The sequence below is a fragment of the Plectropomus leopardus genome, chromosome 7, assembly GCF_026936395.1.
Source record: "Plectropomus leopardus strain MGB_pleo_1.0 chromosome 7, ASM2693639v1, whole genome shotgun sequence".
Lineage (NCBI taxonomy): Eukaryota > Metazoa > Chordata > Actinopteri > Perciformes > Serranidae > Plectropomus > Plectropomus leopardus.
This window is the reverse complement of record NC_142182.1, coordinates 32295051-32322866: the sequence shown is the minus strand read 5'-3', so window position 1 is coordinate 32322866 and position 27816 is coordinate 32295051. Positions and strand designations below refer to the sequence as shown.

The window sequence follows — 27816 nt, the reverse complement described above, 5'->3', positions numbered from 1 at the left end:
TTAATATTTTGAGGGTTTTAGATCAAAGTATAGATTGGCGAAAAAAGTCATACTATAGCACAGGGAAAAATGGTCAAAAAAGTGATCGCTCCAAATGCTGAAAAAAGTCATCAAACAGCATGTTGAGGCTATTTATAGTACAGCCTAGTGAAAAAACTGTCCAAAAAGTCAATATTTTGATTGGTTTAGGTCAAAGTATAGTTTGGCGAAAAAAGTCATACTATAGCACAGGGAAAAATGGTCTAAAAAGTGATCGCTCCAAATGCTGAAAAAAGTCATCGAACAGCGTGCCAAGGTTGTTTATAGTATAGCCTACTGAAAAAACTGTCCAAAAAGTCAATATTTTAATAAATTTAGGTAAAGGTATAGATTGGCGAAAAAAGTCATACTATAGCACAGGGAAACATGGTCAAAAAAGTGATCGCTCCAAATGTTGAAAAAAGTCATCGAACAGCATGTTGAGGCTATTTATAGTTTAACCAGTAGAAAAAATAATCCAAAAAGTTAATATTTTGAGGGTTTTAGGTCAAAGTATAGATTGGCGAAAAAAGTCATACTATAGCACAGGGAAAAATGGTCAAAAAGTCATTGCTCCAAATGCTGAAAAAAGTAATCGAACAGCATGTTGAAGCTATTTTAGAATGACCAGTTGAAAAACTGTCCAAAAAGTCAATATTTTGAGGGTTTTAGGTCAAAGTATAGTTTGGGGAAAAGGTCATACTATAGCACAGGGAAAAATGGTCAAAAAAGTGATCGCTCCAAATGCTGAAAAAAGTCATCGAACAGCAAGTTGAGACTATTTGTAGTTTAACCAGTAGAAAAAATAATCCAAAAAGTTAATATTTTGAGGGTTTTAGGTCAAAGTGTATGGCGAAAAAAGTCATACTATAGCACAGGGAAAAATGGTCAAAAAAGTGATCGCTCCAAATGCTGAAAAAAGTCATCGAACAGCATGTTGAGGCTGTTTACAGTACAGCCTAGTGAAAAAACTGTCCAAAAAGTCAATATTTTGATAAATTTAGGTAAAGGTACAGTTTGGCGAAAAAAGTCATACTATAGCACAGGGAAAAATGGTCTAAAAAGTGATCGCTCCAAATGCTGAAAAAAGTCATAGAACAGCATGTTGAGGCTGTTTACAGTATAGCCTAGTGAAAAAACTGTCCAAAAAGTTAATATTTTGAGGATTTTGGGTCAAAGTATAGTTTGAGGAAAAAAGTCATACAATAGCACAGGGAAAAATGGTCAAAAAAGTGATCGCTCCAAATGCTGAAAAAAGTCATTGAACAGCATGCTAAGGCTGTTTATAGTATAGCCTAGTGAAAAAACTGTCCAAAAAGTCGATATTTTGATAAATTTAGGTAAAGGTACAGTTTGGCGAAAAAAGTCATACTATAGCACAGGGAAAAATGGTCAAAAAAGCGATCGCTCCAAATGCTGAAAAAAGTCATCGAACAGCATGTTGAGGCTATTTATAGTTTAACCAGTAGAAAAAATAATCCAAAAAGTTAATATTTTGAGGGTTTTAGGTCAAAGTATAGTTTGGCGAAAAAAGTCATACTATAGCACAGGGAAAAATGGTCAAAAAAGTGATCGCTCCAAATGCTGAAAAAAGTCATCGAACAGCATGTTGAGGCTATTTATAGTTTAACCAGTAGAAAAATAATCCAAAAGTTAATATTTTCAGGGTTTTAGGTCAAAGTATAGTTTGGCGAAAAAAGTCATACTATAGCACAGGGAAAAATGGTCAAAAAAGTGATCGCTCCAAATGCTGAAAAAAGTCATTGAACAGCATGCTAAGGCTGTTTATAGTACAGCCTAGTGAAAAAACTGTCCAAAAAGTCAATATTTTGATTGGTTTAGGTAAAAGTATAGTTTGGCGAAAAAGTCATACTATAGCACAGGGAAAAATGGTCAAAAAAGTGATCGCTCCAAATGCTGAAAAAAGTCATTGAACAGCATGCTAAGGCTGTTTATAGTTTAACCAGTAGAAACAATAATCCAAAAAGTTAATATTTTGAGGGTTTTAGGTCAAAGTATAGTTTAGCGAAAAAGTCATACTATAGCACAGGGAAAAATGGTCTAAAAAGTTATCGCTCCAAATACTGAAAAAAGTCATCGAACAGCATGCTAAGGCTGTTTATAGTATAGCCTAGTGAAAAAACTGTCCAAAAAGTCAATATTTTGATAAATTTAGGTAAAGGTATAGATTGGCGAAAAAAAGTCATACTATAGCACAGGGAATAATAGTCAAAAAATTGATCGCTCCAAATGCTGAAAAAAGCCATAGAACAGCATGTTGAGGCTGTTTACAGTATACCCTAGTGAAAAAACTGTCCATAAAGTTGATATTTTGAGGATTTTGGGTCAAAGTACAGTTTGGTGAAAAAAGTCATACTATAGCACAGGGAAAAATGGTCAAAAAAGTGATCGCTCCAAATGCTGAAAAAAGTCATAGAACAGCATGTTGAGGCTATTTATAGTTTAACCAGTAGAAACAATAATCCAAAAAGTTAATATTTTGAGGGTTTTAGGTCAAAGTGTAGTTTGGCGAAAAAAGTCATACTATAGCACAGGGAAAAATGGTCTAAAAAGTTATCGCTCCAAATGCTGAAAAAAGTCATCGAACAGCATGTTGAGGCTATTTATAGTTTAACCAGTAGACAAAATAATCCAAAAAGTTAATATTTTGAGGGTTTTAGGTCAAAGTATAGATTGGCGAAAAAAGTCATACTATAGCACAGGGAAAAATGGTCAAAAAAGTGATCGCTCCAAATGCTGAAAAAAGTCATAGAACAGCATGTTGAGACTATTTATAGTATAGCCTCGTGAAAAAACTGTCCAAAAAGTCAATATTTTGATAAATATAGGTAAAGGTACAGTTTGGCGAAAAAAGTCATACTATAGCACAGGGAAAAATGGTCAAAAAAGTGATCGCTCCAAATGCTGAAAAAAGTCATCGAACAGCATGTTGAGGCTATTTATAGTTTAACCAGTAGAAAAAATAATCCAAAAAGTTAATATTTTGACGGTTTTAGGTTAAAGTATAGATTGGCGTAAAAAGTCATACTATAGCACAGGGAAAAATGGTCAAAAAAGTGATCGCTCCAAATGCTGAAAAAAGTCATAGAACAGCATGTTGAGGCTGTTTATAGTATAGCCTAGTGAAAAAACTGTCCAAAAAGTCAATATTTTGATAAATATAGGTAAAGGTACAGTTTGGCGAAAAAAGTCATACTATAGCACAGGGAAAAATGGTCAAAAAAGTGATCGCTCCAAATGCTGAAAAAAGTCATCGAACAGCATGTTGAGGCTATTTATAGTTTAACCAGTAGAAAAAATAATCCAAAAAGTTAATATTTTGAGGGTTTTAGGTCAAAGTATAGTTTGGCGAAAAAAGTCATACTATAGCACAGGGAAAAATGGTCAAAAAAATGATCGCTCCAAATGCTGAAAAAAGTCATCGAACAGCATGCTAAGGCTGTTTATAGTATAGCCTAGTGAAAAAAATGTCCAAAAAGTCAATATTTTGAATGGTTTAGGTCAAAGTATAGTTTGGCGAAAAAAGTCATACTATAGCACAGGGAAAAATGGTCAAAAAAGTCATCGCTCCAAATGCTGAAAAAAGTCATAGAACAGCATGTTGAGGCTATTTATAGTTTAACCAGTAGAAACAATAATCCAAAAAGTTAATATTTTGAGGGTTTTAGGTCAAAGTGTAGTTTGGCGAAAAAAGTCATACTATAGCACAGGGAAAAATGGTCTAAAAAGTTATCGCTCCAAATACTGAAAAAAGTCATCGAACAGCATGCTAAGGCTGTTTATAGTATAGCCTAGTGAAAAAACTGTCCAAAAAGTCAATATTTTGATAAATTTAGGTGAAGGTATAGATTGGCGAAAAAAAGTCATACTATAGCACAGGGAATAATAGTCAAAAAATTGATCGCTCCAAATGCTGAAAAAAGCCATAGAACAGCATGTTGAGGCTGTTTACAGTATACCCTAGTGAAAAAACTGTCCATAAAGTTAATATTTTGAGGATTTTGGGTCAAAGTACAGTTTGGTGAAAAAAGTCATACTATAGCACAGGGAAAAATGGTCTAAAAAGTGATCGCTCCAAATGCTGAAAAAAGTCATCGAACAGCATGTTGAGGCTATTTATAGTTTAACCAGTAGAAAAAATAATCCAAAAAGTTAATATTTTGAGGGTTTTAGGTCAAAGTATAGATTGGCGAAAAAAGTCATACTATAGCACAGGGAAAAATGGTCAAAAAGTCATCGCTCCAAATGCTGAAAAAAGTAATCGAACAGCATGTTGAAGCTATTTTAGAATGACCAGTTGAAAAAACTGTCCAAAAAGTCAATATTTTGAGGGTTTTAGGTCAAAGTATAGTTTAGGGAAAAGGTCATACTATAGCACAGGGAAAAATGGTCAAAAAAGTGATCGCTCCAAATGCTGAAAAAAGTCATCGAACAGCATGTTGAGGCTGTTTACAGTACAGCCTAGTGAAAAAACTGTCCAAAAGTCAATATTTTGATAAATTTAGGTAAAGGTACAGTTTGGCGAAAAAAGTCATACTATAGCACGGGGAAAAATGGTCAAAAAAGTGATCGCTCCAAATGCTGAAAAAAGTCATCGAACAGCATGCTAATGCTGTTTATAGTATAGCCTAGTGAAAAAACTGTCCAAAAAGTCAATATTTTGATTGGTTTAGGTCAAAGTACAGTTTGGTGAAAAAAGTCATACTATAGCACAGGGAAACATGGTCAAAAAAGTCATCGCTCCAAATGCTGAAAAAAGTCATCGAACAGCATGTTGAGGCTATTTATAGTTTAACCAGTAGAAAAAATAATTCAAAAAGTTAATATTTTGAGGGTTTTAGGTCAAAGTATAGATTGGCGAAAAAAGTCATACTATAGCACAGGGAAAAATGGTCAAAAAAGTGATCGCTCCAAATGCTGAAAAAAGTCATTGAACAGCATGCTAAGGCTGTTTATAGTATAGCCTAGTGAAAAAACTGTCCAAAAAGTCAATATTTTGATTGTTGTAGGTCAAAGTGTACTTTGGGGAAAAAAAGTCATACTATAGCACAGGGAAAAATGGTCAAAAAAGTGATCGCTCCAAATGCTGAAAAAAGTCATAGAACAGCATGTTGAGGCTATTTATAGTTTAACCAGTAGAAACAATAATCCAAAAAGTTAATATTTTGAGGGTTTTAGGTCAAAGTGTAGTTTGGCGAAAAAAGTCATACTATAGCACAGGGAAAAATGGTCTAAAAAGTTATCGCTCCAAATGCTGAAAAAGTCATCGAACAGCATGTTGAGGCTATTTATAGTTTAACCTAGTAGACAAAATAATCCAAAAAGTTAATATTTTGAGGGTTTTAGGTCAAAGTATAGATTGGCGAAAAAAGTCATACTATAGCACAGGGAAAAATGGTCAAAAAAGTGATCGCTCCAAATGCTGAAAAAAGTCATAGAACAGCATGTTGAGACTATTTATAATATACCCTAGTGAAAAAACTGTCCAAAAAGTCGATATTTTGATAAATTTAGGTAAAGGTACAGTTTGGCGAAAAAAGTCATACTATAGCACAGGGAAAAATGGTCAAAAAAGTGATCGCTCCAAATGCTGAAAAAAGTCATCAAACAGCATGTTGAGGCTATTTATAGTTTAACCAGTAGAAAAAATAATCCAAAAAGTTAATATTTTGAGGGTTTTAGGTTAAAGTATAGATTGGCGTAAAAAGTCATACTATAGCACAGGGAAAAATGGTCAAAAAAGTGATCGCTCCAAATGCTGAAAAAAGTCATAGAACAGCACGTTGAGGTTGTTTATAGTACAGCCTAGTGAAAAAACTGTCCAAAAAGTCGATATTTTGATAAATTTAGGTAAAGGTACAGTTTGGCGAAAAAAGTCATACTATAGCACAGGGAAAAATGGTCAAAAAAGTGATCGCTCCAAATGCTGAAAAAAGTCATCAAACAGCATGTTGAGGCTATTTATAGTTTAACCAGTAGAAACAATAATCCAAAAAGTTAATATTTTGACGGTTTTGGGTCAAAGTATAGTTTGAGGAAAAAAGTCATACTATAGCACAGGGAAAAATGGTCAAAAAAGTGATCACTCCATATGCTGAAAAAAGTAATAGAACAGCATACTAATGCTATTTATAGTATACCCTAGTGAAAAAACTGTCCAAAAAGTCAAAATTTTGATAAATTTAGGTAAAGGTACAGTTTGGCGAAAAAAGTCATACTATAGCACAGGGAAAAATGATCAAAAAAGTGATCGCTCCAAATGCTGAAAAAAGTCATCGAACAGCATGTTGAGGCTATTTATAGTTTAACCAGTAGAAAAAAATTATCCAAAAAGTTAATATTTTGAGGGTTTTAGGTAAAAGTATAGTTTGGCGAAAAAGTCATACTATAGCACAGGGAAAAATGGTCAAAAAAGTGATCGCTCCAAATGCTGAAAAAAGTCATTGAACAGCATGCTAAGGCTGTTTATAGTATAGCCTAGTGAAAAAACTGTCCAAAAAGTCAAAATTTTGATTGGTTTAGGTCAAAGTATAGTTTGGCGAAAAAAGTCATACTATAGCACAGGGAAAAATGGTCAAAAAAGTCATCGCTCCAAATGCTGAAAAAAGTCATAGAACAGCATGTTGAGGCTATTTATAGTTTAACCTAGTAGAAACAATAATCCAAAAGTTAATATTTTGAGGGTTTTAGGTCAAAGTATAGTTTGGCGAAAAAAGTCATACTATAGCACAGGGAAAAATGGTCAAAAAAGTGATCGCTCCAAATGCTGAAAAAAGTCATTGAACAGCATGCTAAGGCTGTTTATAGTATAGCCTAGTGAAAAAACTGTCCAAAAAGTCAATATTTTGATAAATTTAGGTGAAGGTATAGATTGGCGAAAAAAAGTCATACTATAGCACAGGGAATAATAGTCAAAAAATTGATCGCTCCAAATGCTGAAAAAAGCCATAGAACAGCATGTTGAGGCTGTTTACAGTATACCCTAGTGAAAAAACTGTCCATAAAGTTAATATTTTGAGGATTTTGGGTCAAAGTACAGTTTGGTGAAAAAAGTCATACTATAGCACAGGGAAAAATGGTCTAAAAAGTGATCGCTCCAAATGCTGAAAAAAGTCATCGAACAGCATGTTGAGGCTATTTATAGTTTAACCAGTAGAAAAAATAATCCAAAAAGTTAATATTTTGAGGGTTTTAGGTCAAAGTATAGTTTGGCGAAAAAAGTCATACTATAGCACAGGGAAAAATGGTCAAAAAAGTGATCGCTCCAAATGCTGAAAAAAGTCATACAACGGCATGTTGAGGCTGTTTACAGTACAGCCTAGTGAAAAAACTGTCCAAAAAGTTAATATTTTGAGGATTTTGGGTCAAAGTATAGTTTGAGGAAAAAAGTCATACAATAGTACAGGGAAACATGGTCAAAAATGTGATCGCTCCAAATGCTGAAAAAAGTCATCGAACAGCATGTTGAGGCTATTTATAGTTTAACCAGTAGAAAAAATAATCGAAAAAGTTAATATTTTGAGGGTTTTAGGTCAAAGTATAGATTGGCGAAAAAAGTCATACTATAGCACAGGGAAAAATGGTCAAAAAGTCATCGCTCCAAATGCTGAAAAAAGTAATCGAACAGCATGTTGAAGCTATTTTAGAATGACCAGTTGAAAAAACTGTCCAAAAAGTCAATATTTTGAGGGTTTTAGGTCAAAGTATAGTTTAGGGAAAAGGTCATACTATAGCACAGGGAAAAATGGTCAAAAAAGTGATCGCTCCAAATGCTGAAAAAAGTCATCGAACAGCACGTTGAGGTTGTTTATAGTACAGCCTAGTGAAAAAACTGTCCAAAAGTCAATATTTTGATAAATTTAGGTAAAGGTACAGTTTGGCGAAAAAAGTCATACTATAGCACAGGGAAAAATGGTCAAAAAAGTGATCGCTCCAAATGCTGAAAAAAGTAATAGAACAGCATGCTAATGCTGTTTATAGTATAGCCTAGTGAAAAAACTGTCCAAAAAGTCAATATTTTGATTGGTTTAGGTCAAAGTACAGTTTGGTGAAAAAAGTCATACTATAGCACAGGGAAACATGGTCAAAAAAGTCATCGCTCCAAATGCTGAAAAAAGTCATCGAACAGCATGTTGAGGCTATTTATAGTTTAACCAGTAGAAAAAATAATTCAAAAAGTTAATATTTTGAGGGTTTTAGGTCAAAGTATAGATTGGCGAAAAAAGTCATACTATAGCACAGGGAAAAATGGTCAAAAAAGTGATCGCTCCAAATGCTGAAAAAAGTCATAGAACAGCATGTTGAGGCTGTTTATAGTATAGCCTAGTGAAAAAACTGTCCAAAAAGTCAATATTTTGATAAATATAGGTAAAGGTACAGTTTGGCGAAAAAAGTCATACTATCGCACAGGGAAAAATGGTCAAAAAAGTGATCGCTCCAAATGCTGAAAAAAGTCATCGAACAGCATGTTGAGGCTGTTTATAGTTTAACCAGTAGAAAAAATAATCCAAAAAGTCAATATTTTCAGGGTTTTAGGTCAAACTATAGTTTGGCGAAAAAAGTCATACTATAGCACAGGGAAAAATGGTCAAAAAAGTGATCGCTCCAAATGCTGAAAAAAGTCATTGAACAGCATGCTAAGGCTGTTTATAGTATAGCCTAGTGAAAAAAACTGTCCAAAAAGTCAATATTTTGATTGTTGTAGGTCAAAGTGTACTTTGGGGAAAAAAAGTCATACTATAGCACAGGGAAAAATGGTCAAAAAAGTCATCGCTCCAAATGCTGAAAAAAGTCATAGAACAGCATGTTGAGGCTATTTATAGTTTAACTAGTAGAAACAATAATCCAAAAAGTTAATATTTTGAGGGTTTTAGGTCAAAGTATAGATTGGCGAAAAAAGTCATACTATAGCACAGGGAAAAATGGTCTAAAAAGTTATCGCTCCAAATGCTGAAAAAAGTCATCGAACAGCATGCTAAGGCTGTTTATAGTATAGCCTAGTGAAAAAACTGTCCAAAAAGTCAATATTTTGATACATTTAGGTAAAGGTATAGATTGGCGAAAAAAAGTCATACTATAGCACAGGGAAAAATGGTCAAAAAAGTGATTGCTCCAAATGCTGAGAAAAGTCATAGAACAGCATGTTGAGGCTGTTTACAGTATAGCCTAGTGAAAAAACTGTCCATAAAGTTAATATTTTGAGGATTTTGGGTCAAAGTATAGTTTGAGGAAAAAAGTCATACTATAGCACAGGGAAAAATGGTCTAAAAAGTGATCGCTCCAAATGCTGAAAAAAGTCATCGAACAGCATGTTGAGGCTATTTATAGTTTAACCAGTAGACAAAATAATCCAAAAAGTTAATATTTTGAGGGTTTTAGGTCAAAGTATAGATTGGCGAAAAAAGTCATACTATAGCACAGGGAAAAATGGTCAAAAAAGTGATCGCTCCAAATGCTGAAAAAAGTCATGGAACAGCATGTTGAGGCTGTTTATATTATAGCCTAGTGAAAAAAACTGTCCAAGAAGTCAATATTTTGATAAATATAGGTAAAGGTACAGTTTGGCGAAAAAAGTCATACTATAGCACAGGGAAAAATGGTCAAAAAAGTGATCGCTCCAAATGCTGAAAAAAGTCATAGAACAGCATGTTGAGGCTGTTTATATTATAGCCTAGTGAAAAAAACTGTCCAAAAAGTCAATATTTTGATAAATTTAGGTAAAGGTACAGTTTGGCGAAAAAAGTCATACTATAGCACAGGGAAAAATGGTCAAAAAAGTGATCGCTCCAAATGCTGAAAAAAGTCATAGAACGGCATGTTGAGGCTGTTTACAGTACAGCCTAGTGAAAAAACTGTCCAAAAAGTTAATATTTTGAGGATTTTGGGTCAAAGTATAGTTTGAGGAAAAAAGTCATACAATAGTACAGGGAAAAATGGTCAAAATGTGATCGCTCCAAATGCTGAAAAAGTCATCGAACAGCATGCTAAGGCTGTTTATAGTATAGCCTAGTGAAAAAACTGTCCAAAAAGTCAATATTTTGATTGTTGTAGGTCAAAGTGTACTTTGGGGAAAAAAAGTCATACTATAGCACAGGGAAAAATGGTCAAAAAAGTCATCGCTCCAAATGCTGAAAAAAGTCATAGAACAGCATGTTGAGGCTATTTATAGTTTAACCGGTAGAAACAATAATCCAAAAAGTTAATATTTTGAGGGTTTTAGGTCAAAGTATATTTTGGGGAAAAGGTCATACTATAGCACAGGGAAAAATGGTCAAAAAAGTGATCGCTCCAAATGCTGAAAAAAGTAATAGAACAGCATGTTGAGGCTATTTATAGTACAGCCTAGTGAAAAAACTGTCCAAAAAGTCAATATTTTGATTGGTTTAGGTCAAAGTATAGTTTGGCGAAAAAAGTCATACTATAGCACAGGGAAAAATGGTCAAAAAAGTGATCGCTCCAAATGCTGAAAAAAGTCATCAAACAGCATGTTGAGGCTATTTATAGTTTAACCAGTAGAAAAAATAATCCAAAAAGTTAATATTTTGAGGGTTTTAGGTCAAAGTATAGATTGGCGAAAAAAGTCATACTATAGCACAGGGAAAAATGGTCAAAAAAGTGATCGCTCCAAATGCTGAAAAAAGTCATAGAACAGCATGTTGAGACTGTTTATATTATAGCCTAGTGAAAAAACTGTCCAAAAAGTCGATATTTTTGATTAATTTAGTTAAAGGTACAGTTTGGCGAAAAAAGTCATACTATAGCACAGGGAAAAATGGTCAAAAAAGTGATTGCTCCAAATGCTGAAAAAAGTCATCGAACAGCATGCTAATGCTGTTTATATTATAGTCTAGTGAAAAAACTGTCCAAAAAGTTAATATTTTGAGGATTTTGGGTCAAAGTATAGTTTGAGGAAAAAAGTCATACTATAGCACAGGGAAAAATGGTCAAAAAAGTCATCGCTCCAAATGCTGAAAAAAGTCATAGAACAGCATGTTGAGGCTATTTATAGTTTAACCAGTAGAAAAAATAATCCAAAAAGTTAATATTTTGAGGGTTTTAGGTCAAAGTATAGATTGGCGAAAAAAGTCATACTATAGCACAGGGAAAAATGGTCAAAAAGTCATCGCTCCAAATGCTGAAAAAGTCATAGAACAGCATGTTGAGGCTATTTATAGTTTAACCAGTAGAAAAAATAATCCAAAAAGTTAATATTTTGAGGGTTTTAGGTCAAAGTATAGATTGGCGAAAAAAGTCATACTATAGCACAGGGAAAAATGGTCAAAAAAGTGATCGCTCCAAATGCTGAAAAAAGTCATCAAACAGCATGCTAAGGCTGTTTATAGTATAGCCTAGTGAAAAAACTGTCCAAAAAGTTAATATTTTGAGGATTTTGGGTCAAAGTATAGTTTGAGGAAAAAAGTCATACTATAGCGCAGGGAAAAATGGTCTAAAAAGTGATCGCTCCAAATGCTGAAAAAAGTCATAGAACAGCACGTTGAGGTTGTTTATAGTACAGCCTAGTGAAAAAACTGTCCAAAAAGTCAATATTTTGATTGGTTTAGGTCAAAGTATAGTTTGGCGAAAAAAGTCATACTATAGCACAGGGAAAAATGGTCAAAAAAGTGATCGCTCCAAATGCTGAAAAAAGTCATCGAACAGCATGTTGAGGCTATTTATAGTTTAACCAGTAGAAAAATAATCCAAAAAGTTAATATTTTGAGGGTTTTAGGTCAAAGTATAGTTTGGCGAAAAAAGTCATACTATAGCACAGGGAAAAATGGTCAAAAAAGTGATCGCTCCAAATGCTGAAAAAAGTCATCAAACAGCATGCTAAGGCTGTTTATAGTATAGGCTAGTGAAAAAACTGTCCAAAAAGTCAATATTTTGAATGGTTTAGGTCAAAGTATAGTTTGGCGAAAAAAGTCATACTATAGCACAGGGAAAAATGGTCAAAAAAGTGATCGCTCCAAATGCTGAAAAAAGTCATAGAACAGCATGTTGAGGCTATTTATAGTTTAACCAGTAGAAACAATAATCCAAAAAGTTAATATTTTGAGGGTTTTAGGTCAAAGTGTAGTTTGGCGAAAAAAGTCATACTATAGCACAGGGAAAAATGGTCTAAAAAGTTATCGCTCCAAATGCTGAAAAAAGTCATCGAACAGCATGTTGAGGCTATTTATAGTTTAACCAGTAGACAAAATAATCCAAAAAGTTAATATTTTGAGGGTTTTAGGTCAAAGTATAGATTGGCGAAAAAAGTCATACTATAGCACAGGGAAAAATGGTCAAAAAAGTCATCGCTCCAAATGCTGAAAAAAGTCATAGAACAGCATGTTGAGGCTATTTATAGTTTAACCAGTAGAAACAATAATCCAAAAAGTTAATATTTTGAGGGTTTTAGGTCAAAGTATAGATTGGCGAAAAAAGTCATACTATAGCACGGGGAAAAATGGTCTAAAAAGTCATCGCTCCAAATGCTGAAAAAAGTCATCGAACAGCATGCTAAGGCTGTTTATATTATAGCCTAGTGAAAAAAACTGTCCAAAAAGTCAATATTTTGATTGTTGTAGGTCAAAGTGTACTTTGGGGAAAAAAAGTCATACTATAGCACAGGGAAAAATGGTCAAAAAAGTCATCGCTCCAAATGCTGAAAAAAGTCATAGAACAGCATATTGAGGCTATTTATAGTTTAACCAGTAGAAACAATAATCCAAAAAGTTAATATTTTGAGGGTTTTAGGTCAAAGTATAGTTTGGGGAAAAGGTCATCCTATAGCACAGGGAAAAATGGTCAAAAAAGTGATTGCTCCAAATGCTGAAAAAAGTCATCGAACAGCATGCTAAGGCTGTTTATATTATAGTCTAGTGAAAAAACTGTCCAAAAAGTTAATATTTTGAGGATTTTGGGTCAAAGTATAGTTTGAGGAAAAAAGTCATACTATAGCACAGGGAAAAATGGTCTAAAAAGTGATCGCTCCAAATGCTGAAAAAAGTCATAGAACAGCACGTTGAGGTTGTTTATAGTACAGCCTAGTGAAAAAACTGTCCAAAAAGTCAATATTTTGATAAATTTAGGTAAAGGTATAGATTGGCGAAAAAAGTCATACTATAGCACAGGGAAAAATGGTCAAAAAAGTCATCGCTCCAAATGCTGAAAAAAGTCATCGAACAGCATGCTAAGGCTGTTTATATTATAGTCTAGTGAAAAAACTGTCCAAAAAGTTAATATTTTGAGGATTTTGGGTCAAAGTATAGTTTGAGGAAAAAAGTCATACTATAGCACAGGGAAAAATGGTCAAAAAAGTGATCACTCCATATGCTGAAAAAAGTAATAGAACAGCATGCTAATGCTGTTTATAGTATAGCCTAGTGAAAAAACTGTCCAAAAAGTCAATATTTTGATAAATTTAGGTAAAGGTATAGATTGGCGAAAAAAGTCATACTATAGCACAGGGAAAAATGGTCAAAAAAAGTCATCGCTCCAAATGCTGAAAAAAGTCATCGAACAGCATGTTGAAGCTATTTTAGAATGACCAGTTGAAAAAACTGTCCAAAAAGTCAATATTTTGAGGGTTTTAGGTCAAAGTATAGTTTGGCGAAAAAAGTCATACTATAGCACAGGGAAAAATGGTCTAAAAAGTGATCGCTCCAAATGCTGAAAAAAGTCAAAGAACAACATGTTGAGGCTTTTTATAGTATAGCCTGTTGAAAAATCTTTCCATAAAGTTAATATTTTGAGCGTTGTAGTCCAACGTAAAGTATGGTGAAAAAAGCCATACTATAGTAGAGCGAAAAATTGTGAAAAAAGTGATTTCTCCAAATGCTCAAAAAAGTCACAGAACATCAGTGGACGCAGTATATAGTATAGCCAGTAGATGAAATGGTCCAAAAAATTAATATTTTGATAGTTTAAGGCCAAAGTTATGTATTTCAAAAAATGTTAAAATATGACATGTCCAAAAAACAGCTAAAAACCACAGAAAATAGCATGTCTAGACACAAAAAAGTCATACCATAGTATGTCCTGTAAAATATTACAAAAAAGTCATACTATAGTATGCAAAAAAGCATAAAAAAAGTCATATTATAGTGAGCTGTCCAAAATAGCATCAAAACATTATATTGTAGTGTGTTCATATTAAAAAATTCATATTAAAGGACAAGCATACTGTAGTTTGAGCTATTTTGGACTAGGTTTGGAGTCAGTGTGCAAGTGTTACTCTAATATCAGTGCTGACTTACCTACATGAGATGTACACTAAACTTCCCAACTTCCATTAATGATGAAATGTATTTCTTCACTTCTTCTGTGACTAAAGGACTACAAGCAGACAAAGAAAAGGTATGCACAACTCTGCCAAAATTAGCACCAACTGTCAAAAAAACAACTATGCACTACTTATTTATGACATTTTTCAGGGCCAAATGCAACGTTCCTGCTCCAGAATGTATCAGAGATATCCTGATCAACTCTGCAAAGCATGTGGGATCACTTAGATTTGGAATTTGGAAAAATATGGCCAACATCGTCAAATGTGGTGGGTGAAGAGACAGTGGCTTAGAGGTAAAGTTCATCGTAAGTATTTTTAACTTACTGAATTTTTTGTTTAAACTTTCAGTTCCCATCACTCTGGATCCAAATACAGCACAGGCCAACTTAAAGATCTCAGAAGAGTTGACCTGTGTACAATACAGCAGCAAGCAACTCCTTCCTGACAACCCTGAACGCTGCACCAGTCGTGTGTGTGTGCTGGGAGCTACCGGCTTTACATCTGGGAAGCATAGCTGGACCGTGGAGGTGGGCCAGGCCAAAGACTGGTTCATCGGAGTGGCCCAAGAGTCCATCAAAAGGAAGAGCACCGTCTTCCTCAACCCGGCCGAGGGTTTCTGGGTGATTGGCCTGAGCAAAGGAGACTCGTTCTGGGCTCAGACCATGCTTCGCACCAAGCTCGTGTTGAAGCAGAAGCCCGAGAAGATCACTGTGCAGCTGGAATATGACAAAGGAAAGGTCGTTTTCATCAATGCTGCAGATTCAACGACAATACACACATTCAAAGACAAGTTCATGGAGAGGATTTTTCCTTTCTTCTCACCTGGATTGTTTGAAGAGGAGAAAAAATCCAGCCCACTGAGAATCTGTCCTCTAACAATAAAGGTGGATGTAGAGTAGAGTTACAAATGGCTCTAGAGATGAGGAAGACTGTAATGAGCGTTATAGCTGATGCAATGGAGAAAAATGAGAAGGATGATATACTTACATTGTGAAACTCAGTGGCATATTGAGACAATACTGGATCCATTTAAGTAAAGGCAACTGATTTGATCAAACCACATTTATTTTCAGACATTTGAAATAATTAATTTTGTTCAAAATAAAGTCTCCCTTTATATTAATTTAAAGAGTTCATTTGATATCATTAACTGTCATTGTCTCTTTTTGGTTTCCTCTGTGACGCCATATCTTTCAACTTAGAGTCCAGTTTCCTTTGTAGATAGGCTTTTTTGTTGGGGTCCATGGATTTGTCTTTCTTCCCACTCCCGGCGTAAAGAATGCCTTCCTTGCTTATTCTCATACGAGCGTGAGACTTGGCTTTCTCTCCACAGCCATGAACCTAAAGAGGATTTACAACATGTCAATCACGTCAGAAAACATAATTCTTGCACATTTGAAAGGACAGTTCACCCCCAAATCAAAAATTTTGAAATTAAGTGCTATTTCTAGCTCTAGACAATCTAGATTGTTACGTGCAAGTTGCAGTGCGTTGGAGATATCACCCATCGAGATGTCTCAATAATATGATAGACCCAGATGGCACTCGGCTTGTGGTGCTCAAAGCTAAAAAAAAAAAACATATTTGAAAAACTCTACAGCAATGTCTCTTTCCCCTAGGGGCAGTTTGAACTTAAAGGTTGGGGGTTCGCATAAAAATCTGGAGAATATGTAATGTGGGGCTTTGTTTACAGGAAAATTAGGTGCAATTTTTAGATCACGAGCACAAACCACAAAACCTGACAGTCAAACAGACTCAGATCCCAGCTATTACAGTCAGGGCTTAACATGCTCACTTATCAATAAACTCTGAGTCCGTGTAAGTAAATTCCAAATGCAATTGTCAGTTCAGGCGAGTCAAAAAATGAATGTGATGTCTTACTTTAATGTAACATTATATGAAAAATTGCGTACTATATTACTGCAATGTAGCTTTTCCAGATGAGGTTTGTGTGTCTGTGTGACCACCAAAAGCTGGTGACTGGACTGATGAGAAAAAATCTGACCTGCTGGATACTACAGAAGGTGGCTCTGGGGTCACAATATTACGTACAACTTAACATTACTGGTTTAAATGGCGTAGTTATACGCACGTCATGTAAGTGCAAGGCTGACAAAAAACACTATACATGAGGAAAAAGCAAACTTAACCAAGGAGAAACTCAGAGTTGTACTAGAAACTGGCAAAATAACGAAAAGATTGAGATTTACACTCTACCTAAAAATGTTAATCTCCCTGGTAGACCCATTATTTCTGCTAATGGCTCACTAACTGAAAACGTCTCCCACTATAGTGACGTTTTTACGAAAAACATTTGTCACGACCCTTGCTTCATATGGGTGTGATTCAATTGATATGATTAACATCTAAAAAACGGTTGACCATTTAAACAATCATACATACTGTATCTAGTCACCATGGACATAACAAATCTTTTTAGCGTATCATGGGTTTTTGTAATTGTTAGGAATTTACACAATGAAATGAGCAAATAATTATAGTCATTCCTGATTACATATATGTATTTTTGATCTGGGGGGACAGTCCCTTTCAGCTGTTACTTATAGTGAAATACCAATACACAGATTTTTTGAATACGTTCCTTGCATGCATGTAGTGCATTTTTTATACAGCTACAAAGCCTAATAAAGACGCAAAGCAAAGCAAATGATGTGATGGAAAATGTTTCTGTGATACCTCAGGTATGTGATGGCTGAGACAATATTGCCTGTTGCAGAACAGGCAAAGCTGTCCAAGTGTCAGCACTGAAGCTTTACACTTGACAAAACTGCACACGCTGTCAGCCTTTATGACGGCGTTGATAAGTGAGTCAAAGTCGTCATCTGGAGCGGCGGCAGCAGCGATTCCGCAGGCGCCTGTCTTCATTCTGCTTTTTCCTATGAGAGAAATGTAATGGGTTGAATTGTTGCAAACAGATCAGAGCAGAAACTTAAAAAATAGATGTTTCGACTACAAACCTTTAGCCGACTTTGGCTTCTTTGACTGGGATTGCGCTGGTGGGATGATGTTCTGTTCCTTTTTTCGTTGCGCATTTTCTTCCCTCTTTTGCTGCTCCCTCTTCATTCGCTCTAGATGTAAGCTTTTCAGATCTAATGGGGGTTGAGATGGCGGCTCTCTTTGGGGTTTGGGGGACGTGTCTTTCTCCTGAGCTGCCGCTTCTTCTTGTGTTGGCTCCTCAGCTGGTGCTGACTCCAGCGGCCTGGAGACGGTGATACACCTGTCCCTCCCCTCACCTTTACTCTCATGCACGAGGCCTAGCTCCTCAGCAATCTGGTGGACCAGCAGGCGGTCGTGAGAGTTAAACGATGATGGGAACTGTAGTTCACTCTGATCTGAGTCCTTTAAAAAGCTCTCCACCTGCCCTCTGATCTCAGCATATCGGTTCTTCGTCTGCTCTTCCTCTGACGGTGCGTTTACACAGGACTTTGTGTGCTTCTCTGCACCAGCAACACTTCCATTAATGCTGCTACTAGTCGACTTCCTTTGTTGCTGCTTGGCCCTGCTGGGGGGCTGATCTTTAACTTTCTGCTTGGTGGACGTGGAGCTGCTGGCAGACGAAGTAGCCTTTGTGTCTTTGTGGTCTCGGGTGTAGTTTTGTGGCACGATGTCCTGTATGTACTCAAATGCTGTTCTAACCTCGCCAAACTCAGTCATATGGTTGATCAGGGACTTCAGGAAAGCATGATTTTGGACAGTCTGGGTGTCACACACAACAGCGATGTGACGCCTCGCACGTGTCACAGCCACATTAATCCTTCTGTCCTCCGCCAGAAATCCAACTTCCCCTAAAAGAAAATGAAAGAACAAATAGATCATTAATGCCGCTATGATCATGGTGTGGCAGAAACAGACACAACTTGACTTAAAAAAATAAATTACCCTTTCTGTTGGACCGAACTAACGACAACACCACAGCCTCTTTCTCTCTGCCCTGAAATCCGTCCACCGACTTTATTTCCAGCTCTGGATGCCTCACAGAAAGTTTCTGACGCAGCAGATCGACCTTCACAGAGATGAAAACATCAAAAACAACAGTAATGAGTTAATGAGACACAACTGTTAAATCTTTTGATGTACACTTTTTATTTTGTGGATGTTATTTTCATTACTGTGAAAGTATAAATCTTTGGCTCTAGCTACAGTTTAAAAAATCTTATACTTACACCCTGAATTAAAGCATTACTGACTGGCCCTATCAATAAAGCTTATTAGCTGGAACGTCCATGGCATCAACTCACCAGCAAAAAGAACCAAAATTATGAATCACCTCAAAAAATTACAAACCGATGCATGTTTACTCTAAGAAACAAAATTATTGGACACTGAACACTCAAAGTTAAAAACACAATACTTCAACCAAATATACTTTGCCACATACAATTCAGAAAAAAAGAGGTGTCTCAATACTGATTATAAAAACACACCACTAATCCACAAATATACTGTAACAGACCCAGAAGGAACAATCAATGACATCAATATAACAATTACCAGTATCTATGGCCCAAATACAGATGATCCCACGTTTAATTATAACTTCTTTACATCATTACAAAACTTTTCAACATCAACCACTCATGATTATAGGTGGCAACCTCAACACAGTGATCATCCCAACACAAGATAGTTCAACAACCTCTCATCACGCCAAAAACTCACATTCAACACAGATAATCAAGCAATACATGACAGACTTTGGTCTTAGTGATAGTTAGAGGCTACAAAACCCATCAGCTAAGGAATACACCTTATTACGTGCAGATTGCAGAGTGTTCACAAATGGACTATTTCCTAACAAGTAACTGCTTAGTGGCAGATATTCCCGACCCCACCATTTATTCAATAATCATATCGGGCCATGCTCCAATTAGCTTCATAATGCATAAAAAAGAGAAACCAAAACCAACCCAAGATGGGGATTTAATACATCCCTATTCCAAGACAAAGAATTCTACTCGTACCTCAAGAAAGAATGGACATTATGTATGGAAACAAGTGACTCAGCAAATGCATCACCAACACTCATCTGGGAAACAGCTAAAGCAGTACAAAGAGGAAAAATCATCATCAATCAATGCTCAACATATTAAAAAAAAAGAAAGCAAAAAAAAATTACATTTAGAGGGGTGTACTAATAGAAAGTGTATGTGGATAGACATGAGTAAAAAGAATTAGTAATGCCAAACCAGACTCATCCTGCTAAACCCACGCGATCAACACTCTGTTTGCACTGTGTTTTGTTTTTGTTGTTGTTTATTTTTAAACATATTTATGTTCATAATTGTTGTTGCTTTCTTACTTCTATCCAATATTCAACCCCATATTATTGCTTTGTTGACTTTGTATTTGGTTATATATATGCACTAAATAAAGAGAAAGATAAACTTCACTGTCTGTCCCAGTCAGTGACAGAAATTCTCCTTTGACAAGGTTCCATCAAAAAATACAACACATTATTAAACACACTTATGAATAATAAAAGATGAATAAAGGGTTAAAAAAAAAAGCATTATTAGACATTAGAGAGACATTTGACATTAGAGAGCTGTCTTGGTCACTGTCTTATCTAAACATTGTCATCTACCTTATAGCATTGGAGAATATTTATGCCACGCTGGTGTTGTAATGTTTGTATGCAGACATATTTTACCAGAAATAATATGCAATTCACATATTGTTGGTTTCATGATGCACATACAAAAACAAAATCTCACACGTTGTTTAAGTGTACTAAATATCATGTTTAGAATTTCGGACTGACTTACTTGTAGATTGTAGGGAGCAATAACAGCAATGTCTTTAGCTTTAACCCCAGCTTCAGTCAAAGCCTTTATGTGCAGTTCGACAATGTCGACCTCACCTGAGGATAAACATGCTGTTAGATCCCACAACACACCTACTGTGATAAAATAATGTTTGTTTTTTTACAATAAAATTGACTAACCCTTATTGCCTTTGGACTGCTCATCTGTGACCTCCATCTCACTCAGACCACAGCCTGCGGTGTCGATAAGAAGAAGAGGCGTGCTGGTCTCTTCAACACAGGCGACTCCCGGTAGATCTCTTTTGCATCAAAGAAATTATTTTAAACACTTTAATGAGCTTTCATTCACCGAAATTCAAAAGTGAGAGACTTTTCATCACCAAGCTGCCACTCACTTTAACAGGTGTCTCTCGACAGAGCTGTGGGCTGTTAGTCTTCCCTGGTACATCTCTTTGGAGGCCCACTCCATGATGGCGCTGTTCATGCGGTACTGAACTGTTAGCATGCGCACCACTGAGTCCCCGTACATCTGGATGAGTCTCTCCATGAGACTGAGGGACAAGCCTTTAGATGCAGCCCTGTGGAGAACAAAAAAAAAGATCATATGCTTTTTGCTAAGAACGATGGGGCTCTGAAGAGAAAACATTTACTGGCAAAGCTAGAGCCGGGGTGCGCACTGACAGGAGTGAGTCAAACTAAAGGACTTTCAAGTACTTTTTCATGCTCGAAGATGAAATTATTTTCTTCACAACCATGTGTTGCAAGAAAAATGTGCAAATTCATAAACAGAGCAAACATGTCTCAAATCAGCTTATTATTAATGAACTATTGAATATTTACTGATGAATTACAGCTCAAAACTCTTGGTGACAGCTGGCTCTGCTCTGGTGAGAGTGTTTTTCAGGCTCGCGAAACATAAAACTGGTACTGACTGTTTACTGGTGTTCACGATTGGTGCTCATACAGCATGAGCAAAAAATTGCAACCACAGCTGCTCTTTGCATCCTAGTTTAAAACCATTATCTAACATATTTCATTAAATAATTTATCATTCTGCTCTCCTCCCAATTATATTCATGTACTTTTTCAAGAACCAATTAAAAAAATGTCTGATGTTCAAGGCATTTCAAAACTTACATTTCTGAGTGTTGATTTCAAGTACTTCAAGCACCTCGAGCAGTTTGTATGAACCCTGTAGAGCAGTTTTCTCTACTTCATATGGGTTATTTCTGTATTTAGGTTTTTGCCTGTGCTCCTGCTCCTGTTGGTTTGACGTGGGCAGGGCTCAAGGGTGGTGTCCTATTTTTCTGTGCAAATAAAGAAAAAGGAACGACTGCACATTTACTCCATGCCACAAAGTTTAGCAAAGACTATTTTTTAAATACATCTAGACTTTAATTGTCTTCATTAAACTTATGGCATAGAGTATGTCTGCATGGCTTTTTCTTCATTTACACTGTTTTTTGAAAGCCTTGCATCTAAGTGACATGTGTATGATTTCTCTCCTTCAACATATTTCTGTGCATCAATCAGAGTTAAGCATTTCAATCAAAAGGGGGTTTAATATGTTATGACATTTTCCAACACTGTCAATAAAATCTTAGAAAGCTGCACCGAAACATTCTTGTGTAACCCTTTAACGCCTGAATCAATATCAGTTTACTTGTGCTGCATTTAGATGCTTTTTACTAGCATTTAAATATCTGAAACCTGAGACTCTGGGTTGATTTCTTTCAAAAGCACTGGAAAACACATAGTGAGCAACTTGGCAAAAAATGTCCCCCAAACTGCAAAAAATGAAATAAAAAATAAGTAAAGGGTAACAAGGAAATGACATCAACATCGATTGGGAGGATTATTAGATATGATAAAAAAAACAAGGAAAGTGTCCAGGAAACTAGATTTATAACTCTCTTACTTATGTATTTAAAATTATGTGGAAAACAATTTATTTAATTTCTTAGCACTTTCTTGAGGTCACAATCTGTATTGTTTTATTGTTGCTTGTGTGTTTTTAGCTTTTGAAAAAATGAAAGCTTAGATATTTTTCTTCTAACTTTTTTTGTAATTCTTGCCAATTTTTGGGCCATTTCTGATAAAGTTTCTCATAGTCCTCTTCTCATGTTTTTGGAACAAATTAATCCAATTTTCTCAGGTTTCAAAGGGTTAAGCAGCTCTTGAATAATGAATTTGGGTGTTTTTTTCTCTTAGCTTTAACTCTGATGTCTCTTATTGAGTCCTAAATATTTAATGTAATAGAGAAAGACTTCAGATTTGTTTTCAGGGGCTTTTAGAAAATGTTTCAATTGCTGTCACAGGAAAAACCTAAAATCCTGAAAGATATTTATATATGAAAGCATAAAAGCTTGCCCTGAACGTGGTCTGGTCCTGGTTGCGCCGATGCTGTGATCTTGCCTTTGGACAACTCCCTTTCACATATGCATGAGACTGTTATCATCTCTCTCAACATCATCATAGAGAGCAATCACTATTTCACACCTACCATTATTGTAATATGACATGCATCTGTTTCTATTATTGCTGTGCCCCCCCTCCCTCCTCTCTCCCCCACCCTCTCTCCCCCTCTCTCTTTCTCTTTCCTTTTTTGCCATGATTGTATTTCATTTGCTATTTACGACATCTATCGCTCTTCTGTCCGTCCTGGAAGAGGGATCCCTCACTATCCTCTACCGCTCTTCCTGAGGTTTCTTCCTCTTTTTTTTCCCGTTACAGGGTTCTTTTGGGGAGTTTTTCCTTGGGTGATGTGAGGGTCTAAGGGCGGAGGGATGTCGTACACTGTAAAGCCCTCTGAGGCAAACCATGTTTTGTGATAATGGGCTATATAAATAAAACTGACTTGACTTGACTTGACTTAAAATAAGAAAAGCCTGTCATTTACGTTTGGGATTTGATAGTAGGTGGTAATTGCTTGTAGTCTCCAGCCAGAATGCACTTGCGCGCTTTGAGCAGGGCGATCCAGCAGCTGCTCTCCAGGGCCTGAGCGCACTCGTCTATCACCACCCAATCAAAATGCTCCGCTGGCAGGAACTTCAGGGGGCCGTCATCACAAGCACCTGCAGACGCAAACAAGCGCTCTCTGATTGCCTTTCACCATCACTGCAACGACTGACTTACATTTTCACCCCTCGAGGCCGTTACTGACCTGTGTTGGTTGATAAAACAACATCTGCACTTTTCAGGATCTGGGTGATGGCTGTTGCTTCCCTGGTTTTCAGCTCTTTTCTTAGCTCCCCTATTTCCTTTTTGTAGTTCACCCGATCTCCTTTTTCACGCATCTTCTTCATTCCCATCTTAATTTAAAAAAAAATAAAAAAATTATTAATTATTAAAAATTACAAATGATTCAAGACAGCATAAATGCTAGAAGGACACTAAAATACTTACAAAAGCTTTATCCATGTCTTTACGGATGTCTGCAATGATGTTTGCGTTGTCACTCTGAGCCAGAATGGCATCTAGTGAATGTTTCTGTATGGACTCCAGCAGTCTGGCAGGATGACCCAGCCTCAGGACCTTTGCTTTGCACCGAGCTAACCTCTCCACTAAATTATCCACAGCCACGTTAGAGGGGGCACAGCACAGGACCTGCACAAACACAGATTCCAAATAAAAATGGCAACTACTGCAATGAATGACAATCACAGATGCAGTGACTGTGACTTAAATAATCAGTGGGAAAAATATAAAAATAATAATTAACTTCATGCATATAACATTATTTTTAAAAAAAGTTCAAATGTACTTTTTAAAAAATCAAAAATGATAGTCAATGATTTAAAAAAATCTAGAACTGTATAAAAGTTATCCAGCATGAGACAAAAGTAGCTTTATATGATATAGTAAAATAAGTTAATTAAAACAAAACAAAAAATAAATAAAAAGATCCTGAATATAAAAGTTAAGACATTGCCTTGGTATATAAATAGGCTTTAAGAAGTGACTTATAGACTTGTGAAAGCAAGTCTATAAAAATGTGTTTTTAAGAAAGATTTAAAAGAGGATAAGGAGCTGGCCAGTCTGATCTCCTAAGGAGGGTTGGTCCAGGGAAAGGTGGCTCCAACAGAAAATGCTCTGTCACCTTTAGCTGTCAGTCTGGATTGTGGAATGGCTAGCAGAGCCTCAACTAAGGAACTCAGGTTTCCGCCAAGCACGTAAAGTGTCAGAAGATTTGAGATGTACTCAGTTTTGAGACCAGAGCAGGCCTTAAAAGGTATCGTTAACATCTTAAAATCAACTCTGAAATTTACTGGGAGCTAATAAAGATTTTTGTGTAAACTCTGTGTACTGTGTAGAGAGAGTTACAGTAGTCTAAATTAGAGTAAATGAATAATATTTCCATTTATACTAATAAAAATCAATGTTCTGCACCTTTTGGCCTTGTTTGACTGCTTGCAGGATTATCTCCACCACTGTGGTGGTTTTCCCAGTGCCTGGTGGTCCATGAATTACGGCCAGTTCTCTCTGAGACAGAGCAAACGACACAGCATCTCTCTGGGAATCATCCAGATTCAAGTTTAAGAATTGAACCTCATCTGATGAAACATAACAGAACACCCAGAGTTAGTTTATGTATTGTATGATTCATGGTGATTAGCAAGGTAACAAAATGTAAAAAAAAAAGGTACCAACATGCACAGTTTCACAGAGCAGCTATCTTTTGATAAGATTTCCTAAGCAAAGTCTGACTTACTTGTCTGTGATTGAGAAGAAGGTTTTGTATCTCCAAAGAGAACATTTATCAGATTGGCAGCTGGTCCATTGCCGTATCCATTTAATGCATTCAAGGCACTGCAAGCACATAACACACAGAGAACATAAGTTGTTTCAAGGTTTCAACACTCAGTTGTAACTGTCTTACATCACAGATGTCACTCACTTTTTCATTCGTTTGTAGGTGATGTCATTTGCCAATTTTAAGAGGTTGTGAAGAGCGTCTGTATCGAAGCTAAGGCCATCCTTTGAGTCGTCAAAGGCCACACTTATAGAAGTTTGGCTGACTCTCGTCACTATTCCTGTGCCGATCTGTGAGGCTGCGGTGCATCCCCCAGTGTCATGCAAGCCAACTATGTCCCCTGTAACAAAAGACATAAATGTCACATTAGGCAAAAAATGAAATTGAAGTCACAAAGAAACCCACAGATCATGTTTATTCTTTTGCCTCACCGGGTCCAAAGCTGTTGCTCGGCAAAGATGAGAAACCCAGATGCTTTCTTGGCTCGAGGACGACGACTGTGCGACCGTACAGGCCTGTGGACTGACTTCCTATCCGCAATTTCAGCAGGCAAACCCCTTTATTCTGAAGATCCTCGAGAGAGATGCTCTCCTGCCATATCCTGAGGACAAAAAAAACAAGACACTGGCATGCTATAGTGACAGCAAGAAATAATAAGACTTTGATTTTTTCAATATTTAGTGAGAACAACTGTAGTTTAAGCCAAAGGCATGCCTTACTCATGAACCACAGCATTATCTTTATACAGAAAATTGGGGATTCAAATTAGTCTATTTTACAATTGTATATTGTGTTCTGTAGCTCTGGGGAAGCATTGGCAAATCAGAGGCATATCTACTTCCATTAAAGGAAGTGTAGGATCCCATGTTTTTAGGAGCTTGATGCATGCCAGGTGCTCTAACAACAATAACTGCTGTTTCAGTTTTTAGCACTTTTTAAAAAAAAAAAAAAAACTCCTCTAAGTTTCCCAGTTTCATTGAAGTACAGCACAAGGTTGTAACATGATCTCTTGATTTAGTAAAGTATAACAGTGTGTATGTTATTTTACGTACCTGGTCTCATCTATTTCAGCCTCCCTCTCCTCCTGTAGAAGCTCAAGTGTCTTTGACACAAATTGTTCAACCGCCATCATTCACTAAAAAGACCAAAAAGAAGAAGAATGAAGAAGAAGAAGAAGAAGAAGAAGAAGAAAAACAACACAGTTTTCTACACAAACTCAAAGTAACACAATATGATTAACTGATTGGTAATTTTGTGAGTGAAGTATTCCTTTAATACTATACACAGCAGGCCACATTTGACTGATAAAACTTGTAATTAATGGATAGGTTAGTTCTCCCACTAATGAGGGTGAGTCTCAACAATGGTGAAATATAACTACTATATTTATTCAAAGACATTACTTTAATGTGACTTTAAGGTACTTTGAGTGTATTAATTTTATGGTACTTTACACATCCTGACCCACTACATTTCATTTGCAAACATAGTACTGCTTCTCCGCTTTTATTGACTTATAACACAAATTAATGAAATGATTTAAAGCTGTAAGAATTTGCTTTATTTGGAATGTGTGTCATAACAAAATTTTGCATCCAATAATACAAAATTGCCCTGAGTCTCAGTTCTGTTGATACTTGGGGTTAATTTTGAAGATCAATTTTTGTACTTTCAATTGTCATAAAGTATTTTTGCATTGTGGTATTATAACATAAACAAGTAACTTCACTCAAGTAAATTGGGTTATTGTACTTAACTTAGTATTTTCTTTTCATGCCTCTGTGCTCTTACTCAACCACATCTAATGTACTTTTTATTTTGCTAAATTTATCTGACAGCTTTAGTTACTAGTTAAATTAAAAAACAAGATTTTTACACAAAAAGGGCATTAAAAAGTGTATAAAATATGATGTTCTGTTATAAATTAAATTATCAAACAAAGCATTTTACACAAATAAACTGAAAGTTAGTTGAAGGTTAGTCCATTAATCAACTATCCAACTGACAAAAAAATATTTAATATTTAATATATCTCCCTGATTATACTCACTTACTTTCACTTAGACAACATTTTCAATGCAGGACTTTTACTAAGAACCCCTGGAAACATGAAAAATCTGGCCTGATTTCTTTAAAAAGAAAAAAAAGGAAAAAATAAAGGAAAAAACAAGCAACTAGCAACTTAACATGGAATGATTCCCAAACTGGCATTAAATTACAAAATAAAAAATAAAATAAGGGGAAAAAAATCAGAAACAAACAAGGAAATGACCTGGTGGGAAAAGGTACTAAAAACTGCTATAAAATAAATAGTACAATGTAACAGTACATATATTCCGACAGTAACATACTTGTAAATATCAATTTTTAATAAGACATTTGGCACTTTTTCTCTAGTGGTTTGTCTCTCCATTTTAAGCTCCTATTTTCCTGCACCTTTTAGCAGTTTCTTTCAATTTGCATTTTGCTGGACAGTCATGATAACTTGCTGGTTACATTTTATTTTTTACCATGTTTTTACCAGAAATCAGATTAATTTGCAGGTCTATGGCCCATACACATTACATGGCACAGCTGATTTTATACAGCCACAAGTTTTGCCTCACTTGCTTTATCAATAGTCCACATTTGACTGTGCCGTTAAGAGTAACACATTATGGAAAAATAGCGGAGTACAATTTAAAAGTTTGGCTAAATAAGTGAGCGTCATGGGTGCTGACATGCTAGCTTGCTACTCACACTGCCCTGCAACGCTGGACTTTAGCTAACGCACAGTCAGCTAACGAGAAAAACACTCACCCGCTACTGTTAACGTTATCTGAACAGACAACGGCGGAGCAGAGTACGGAAAAACTAACGCCAATCCTTCGGTAAAACGTGGAAATATCTTGCTATCATCTCTTGTGGCGTTACACCGGTGTGTTGACGGGTGCAGTTCTTCTACTGTACTGTTGTGTTAGCATGTTAGAT

The 27816-nt window shown here is 35.9% G+C and overlaps 2 protein-coding genes across 2 annotated transcripts in view; one reads left to right on the top strand and one right to left on the bottom strand.

Annotated features, from left to right (window-relative positions):
• The window catches only part of LOC121950592 (E3 ubiquitin-protein ligase TRIM39-like), a 21316-nt gene extending 5885 nt beyond the window's left edge, over positions 1-15431 (top strand). Inside the window, exons 4-6 of the mRNA XM_042496635.2 lie at positions 14357-14379; positions 14457-14575; positions 14657-15431. Coding sequence (XP_042352569.2) covers positions 14357-14379; positions 14457-14575; positions 14657-15207 — 693 coding nt within the window. The 3' untranslated portion in view covers positions 15208-15431. The remainder of the gene's footprint in view (positions 1-14356; positions 14380-14456; positions 14576-14656) is intronic.
• On the bottom strand, positions 15356-27816 carry ighmbp2 (immunoglobulin mu DNA binding protein 2). The gene is made up of 16 exons (XM_042496634.2): positions 27646-27816; positions 25899-25981; positions 25278-25447; positions 24991-25186; positions 24805-24902; positions 24483-24646; positions 23499-23699; positions 23257-23404; positions 22993-23167; positions 20489-20671; positions 20274-20392; positions 20095-20189; positions 18209-18332; positions 17287-18114; positions 17006-17205; positions 15356-15649 (listed from the first exon to the last, which is right to left on the bottom strand). Exons 2-16 carry the CDS (start codon positions 25976-25978, stop codon positions 15455-15457), a joined length of 2976 nt encoding a protein of 991 aa, XP_042352568.2. The 5' UTR covers positions 25979-25981; positions 27646-27816; the 3' UTR covers positions 15356-15454.